A 5,847-nucleotide genomic window follows, 5' to 3' on the forward strand; every position below is an offset into this window, starting at 1 on the left:
TGTTTGTTTAATAAGAAAACTAATACAAACAGCTAAATATCTATATAAAGCCTAGTGACGTAATCTGAACGTGTAAGGAAGAAAAAAGAAACTAGTTCAAGCCATGGCCATCTGGTTGCCGTGACCCCTGACCGCCCGTGTTGCTTTCCACCTAAACAAGACCAGACACAAGCCAAGGCGGAGCACGAGGAGCCAGGAGCAAGGAAGCATGGCGTGAGGAAGGAGACGGTTAGGCCAACCGTCTGTATCCCCTCCAGTCTCCACGCACCTCCTCCTCCGGAGCTCCACTCTTGGCGCCAAAGCAAAGCCGTTAGATTATTGGTCACCATCCCGAACCCAACCCCGCCTCCGGCTTCTCCCACCATTTATCCTTCCCGGAGAAAATAAGCGCGCCATGCCAATGCCCGCTCCGCCCTCCTCCTCCTCCGGCACCGTCGCATCCCAGCAGCAATGCGGCCGCCTTCCTCTTCGTCCTCCTCGTCGGCGGCGGGAGGCGGCGGCGGCCGGGTGTCCGCGTTCACGATGCGCGCGGTGGCGCGCATGTCGAGGGCGCGGTGGTTCATCTTCCTCCGCCGGGTGTACCAGTACCAGAACGGGCCCAGGTCCGACCTGGGCTCCAACCCCTTCAACTCGCCGGGCTGGCTCGCGCTCGAGCTCGGCATCATCGTCGCGCAGATGGTCCTGACCACCGCCGTCGTCGCCACCTCCCCCAGCGAGCGCCCCGCGTGGCCGCTCCGCCTCTGGGTCGCCGCGTACAACGTCGGCAACGTGCTCAGCCTCCCGCTCCTCTATTGGCGCCACCGCCATTCCTCCGCCGCCGCCGCCGGGCGCGGCGACGCGCTGTCGGACGACCTCGAGATGCGCGGCGCCAGCGATCCTCTAAGGTACGGCGAACGCAACATCTCGATTCATCAGTTCAATTCGTCTGCACCGACGGTGAAATTTCTCGTGAAAAATCGACACGACCGGGTTTAAATTTCCTGCGCGAATCGAACGCACGCAGGAGCAGCTCGTTCCTGATGAACAAGGCGCGGGCGTTCCTGGAGCTCTTCTTCGCCATGTGGTTCGTGATGGGCAACGTGTGGGTGTTCGACGCGCGGCTGGGTTCGCTCCACCGCGCGCCGAGGCTGTACGCGCTCTGCATCGGCCTGCTGGCCTGGAACGCCGTCGTCTACTCGCTCCCCTTCCTCCTCTTCCTCCTGCTCTGCTGCTTCGTCCCCATGGTCGGCTACGCGCTCGGCTACAACATGAACTCGGCCTCCGCCGGCCGGGGCGCCTCCGACGAGCAGCTCGCCGCGCTGCCGCGGTGGCGGTTCAAGGAGCCGCCGGATGTGCCGAGAGACCGGGACCACGACGACCAAGTGAGTGCATCGAAATCAAAATCTCTCTCGTTCGTTCACGCTGCTGCGTACATTATATTTGCTTGCCGACCAGCTGGTTAGTAAGCAAACATGGCAGCATTTCTAGCGTGGTGAGGTAGGAGACGGAGCAGAAAAAGGGGAAGCCAGGAGGAAACTCCATCATCAGTTCATCACCAAACAAATGATTGGTAAACTCAGATACAGGCCGGAATAGGATATCGCAAAAGTGACAAAACGTGCGTACGAAACTAGAACATGCCTCCCCTTTTGGATGATACTAAAGATAAGGAGTCCTACCTTGCCTTTTTGGATCCTGCCAATTATAAGCACCTCTTTTCCTGCTACCTATTACCAACCGAACGAGCAAGCATGTACCAATCCTAGCTTGCTCATTGTCATGTTCAAACGGTGAACTGCTGCTGAAGCCTCAAGCCTGATCAGCTCGAAGTCTGATGAACTTGTTTCTGAACCGCAACTGCAGGACTGCTGCATCTGCCTGGCGCCGTACAGGGAGAAGGAGGAGGTGCGGGAGCTGCCGTGCACGCACATGTTCCACCTCAAGTGCGTGGACAGGTGGCTCAGGATCATCTCCTCTTGCCCTCTCTGCAAGCAAGAGCTCAAGTGATCCATCGATGCCTACCCGACTCCTACACGGACGACGCATATTCTTCCCTGACCGCGCCCGCCGATCAGCGCAGCGGGGCTTGCACCCTAAGACAGGCAGGGGGGATTGGCCGGACGCGCCACCCGCATGTACTGCGACCGCCGGCCGACGCGGCGGCGATGCGTGCGTCGTACCTCTCGCGGGGGGATTCCTACGGACCTGTACTGACCTTAGATGCTGACAGGCGATTGGGACACTTGCACTTGCAGCAGGTAGCTGCCTGAAAAAGGGTGTCATACAGATATACTTCAGTCTAGGAGACTAGCAGCAGTCTGGGCAAGGTGGGAAATGTGTGAAGGGGGAAAAAAAAGACTCGTTTCTGTGTGTAATTTGTTGTGCCTGCCTGCCCTTGCTCCATATAAAACTGAATGCACTCTCTCCTTTGGCGTAGAGATAGACATCAAATGAAAAATTCCAACTTTTTTTCTAACTTATATTTTTTTTTGAACCCTAACTTATATAATTCAATGTGTTTATGGATGCTGGTCCAGAATGGACTGAGAAAGAAAGATCCACCTAACGTGCTCCGGCGGTCGGGCCCAACAATATTTGGTGGGATGGATGCTGGTCCGGCCTGGGCCTGATGGTCGGATTTGGCCCCGACACAGGCCCCATATAAATTCAAGCCTTTTCAATTTGCTATATACGTAGGCCGAATTGCTGCCTCAAAACTTGGTGGAATTTCACGGGGCCTGCTAATTTACGATCGCTCGTTGGCAGGCCTCCTTCGGGTCGAATTCGGACAAGCTGCTCTGGTAAACCAATCAAGTCACACAAGCACTGTAGATTTAGCTTCTCGGAATTCGACCGGATTCTGTGGTAGGCGACGTTTCCGTCGACAACGAGGCATCTGTGGTGACTTCGTCAATCTCGAAGTTTTGCCGGCTCGGTCTTCGAAAATACTCATAGGAGTAGGGTTTGCGTACGTGTGTTTATAGGGATGTGAGTGTACGTGCGTTGTGAATGTCTGAGTAGTATCGTGTAATCTCAAAAAAAAAGTCACACAAGCACTCGCCCCGCCTTCCATTTTCTTTTGTTATCAAAATTTATTCAAATACACATGTTTGTAGATAATAAATTTATAGAAAACAAAATTTATATAAAAGTTAAACAAAAAGTTTACCAAAAAAAATCTGAAACCAAACATTTGAGAACAAAAATTTGAAATGAAAAAGTTCGGAAAAACTTAGAGATAAAAAACTTGCATGCAAAAATTTGGAGAAAAAATTGGGAAACAAAAATTAGGGATTTAGGATAAAAAAAATTTTGAATAAAAATTATCAAAAAAACAAATCAGAAAAAAAAATTAAAAAATATCATCACTGATAAAAAGAGCGAGCAGAGGAAAAAAAAACGATAGAAAAGGGAGTGTGCGGACAGGAGGAGATATGGCTTTGGTGAAGCATCAAATGATCGTGCGTGGGATCTACGACTAGCAAAGGAGTCAAGATCGACCGCTGGCGTAAGAAGTTACGGTCGACTGTAGATTTAGTTTCTTGGAATTTCACACAGGCTGCAACGAGGGTTAGGACATGTACAACGACAATTAATAAGTCGTCCATATACGATTAATTGTGATTACCGAAGCTAATCAAGGAGCCGAACCGCTGGTGCCGTCGCCTCACGAGAGGACGGCACCGGCTCGTGCTCCAAGAGCCTACTGACAGCTCCTCATCCGTTGTACGAGCAGCTGCAAGTCAGCCATGGCCAGGGGCGGGCCTGCTATTGATGCATGGGTATTCAGTTGAATACCCAAAATTTTGTGAACAAAAAATATATATACATAGCATACAATATGTATAATCTCTAAAAGAATTCTTAAATCCAAGTCTCTAACTTTTCTACATATTTTTATATTCTAATCTCTAACTCTCTATATATCCGTATGTAGAGGGTCACCCTAAATATTACTTCGTCATGTATATATTATCGTGTATCCACGACAATTTCCATATACCAGATATCCTATTATTTGAACTTCGACATATTAGGAAACGTGACTCACGAGTTTGAAGGATGAAGGTCTAAGATCTGATTTTAAAATAGCAAGTATTTGAAATAGGGTGTGGATTTTTATTTTTAGATATGAGAACAGAGAAAGATGATTTAGAATAGATGCTGCTACCTTAAGGGATTGGTTCTAGAGAATTTTTGGAGAGAGATTTTCCACTAAAAATACTAAATTCGTAATTAGAATAGTCTTTAGAGTGTATCTTAGAGATGATCTAACATCACAAAATAAACTTTCCAATCTCATGTTGCCTTTTGGGCTCAAATGGCCTACTTCCCCTCCTCTAAGTCCAACCGCGACTCCCAACTGGCACTGACTACACAGGTCCCCAGCTCTCTATCCATCCCAATTCCAATTCTCCTTCCCGCATAGCCGCGTTTTTTCCCACTTTCGATCATCAGCAGCAAACTCTAACGGTACGGCAGGCGACAACTGCCTGCGATGAGACGCGAGCGGCCTGCGGCTTTGAAAACTGCGCAACGGACATTTGCGGCCAAATTTTTTTTATCCTTTGAAATTGTTGAATACCCAAATTTTAAATCCTGACCCCGCCGAGAGATCCCGTGCGCCAGCTTCGATTTCCTTCAAGAGCGCGTGCAAAATAGTCGGTGGTGGAAAGGCTGCGAAGGCCTACCTGTATCACCTTGTCCCCACGCTGGTCACCATCGTGCAGGTCCGCTCCCGTCGCCGCACTCGCCCGACCCGGCCACCGCTCCCGTCAGAGCCGGCCCCGCGCCGGCCGCCACTCCCGCCAGAGCAGGCCCCCCGCCTTGCCCCCACGCAGGCCGCCGCCACATCGGCCCGCTCCCGCCGCTGCGACGCTGCCGCGCCTTGCTGCTTCGTTGGTCAACGCTGAGAGACAGACACGAGAGCTGCAGAGAACCAGAAAAATAAGAGATTGAGGTTTTGTTTAGATTCCAACTTTAAAATTCCAATTTTTTTGTAAATTCTCTGCATAGTGTATTAAATATATTCGAAAAAATCGTATTACATAAATAAACTGTAAATCACGAGACTAATATAATGAACCTAATTAGGCCGTGATTATACACTAAATTGCTGCAGTAAATCTACAGTAAGCATGTGCTGATGATGGATTAATTAGGCTCATTAGATTCGTCTCGTAGTTTACAGACGAGTTCTGTAATTAGTTTTGTGACTAGTCTATGTTTAATATTTCAAATGTGAAAAGATTTCCTTTCAAAATTCCAAAACGAGAGAACTAAATCCACCCTGAGAGATGGAGAGAGATCGAGAGGTGTATGAGATATTTTTTCTATTTTAGGATTGTATAAGTTAGCATATTAAAAACGTATATATATGTAGAACAAGCAATAAAACGGCACACATATATCAATTGTATGATTGATCACCATGTTTTATATGACTATGTATAAATTAAATAACTTACAGAGTAATAGACAGGCCATTGTACAAGTTGTCTTTTCTGCTGTCTATGTGTGGTATTCTAGATGTAAATAGACAGCAATCGTCTACACCATTGTACATGCCCTTATAGCTTAGCAGTGGACTTGTTTGGTTCGCGTTACTATTCCCAGTGCACGCAAATCGAGAAAAGAATCTTTCATGCATGAAGTCCAGAATGAAGTATATTTACAAAACTTTTTCAGAGATTCTTTGGATAGCGGATTCTTGAGATCGCGGCGTATGAAAAAATCCTGCTCAGCTTATAAACGAGTCTGAGATAAGCATCCCCAAACAGGCCTTTAGTGTGATGACAGAACAGTTGTTCCTCTTTCAAAAATAAATTGTTCTGCAGTTATAAAAAATTATAACTAGTGAGCGCTCGT

The 5,847-nt window shown here is 48.3% G+C and overlaps 1 protein-coding gene across 1 annotated transcript; it reads left to right on the forward strand.

The window, feature by feature from the left end:
* Positions 1-265: 265 nt before the first annotated feature.
* On the forward strand, positions 266-2,455 carry LOC120675379 (E3 ubiquitin-protein ligase At4g11680-like). Its single transcript, XM_039956591.1, has 3 exons — positions 266-884; positions 1,004-1,361; positions 1,843-2,455. Exons 1-3 carry the CDS (start codon positions 451-453, stop codon positions 1,984-1,986), a joined length of 936 nt encoding a protein of 311 aa, XP_039812525.1. The 5' UTR covers positions 266-450; the 3' UTR covers positions 1,987-2,455.
* The last annotated feature ends 3,392 nt before the right edge of the window (positions 2,456-5,847 follow it).

The sequence above is a fragment of the Panicum virgatum genome, chromosome 5N (genome assembly GCF_016808335.1).
Source record: "Panicum virgatum strain AP13 chromosome 5N, P.virgatum_v5, whole genome shotgun sequence".
Taxonomy (NCBI): Eukaryota; Viridiplantae; Streptophyta; class Magnoliopsida; order Poales; family Poaceae; genus Panicum; species Panicum virgatum.

What these genes read in the sequence shown, in the direction of transcription:
- LOC120675379 (XM_039956591.1), top strand. Translation starts at nt 451, where the DNA reads ATGCGGCCGCCTTCCTCTTCGTCCTCCTCGTCGGCGGCGGGAGGCGGC. An exon ending in GGCGCCAGCGATCCTCTAAG is followed by an intron (nt 885 to 1,003) that starts GTACGGCGAACG and finishes GAACGCACGCAG; the next exon opens with GAGCAGCTCGTTCCTGATGA. An exon ending in ACCGGGACCACGACGACCAA is followed by an intron (nt 1,362 to 1,842) that starts GTGAGTGCATCG and finishes CCGCAACTGCAG; the next exon opens with GACTGCTGCATCTGCCTGGC.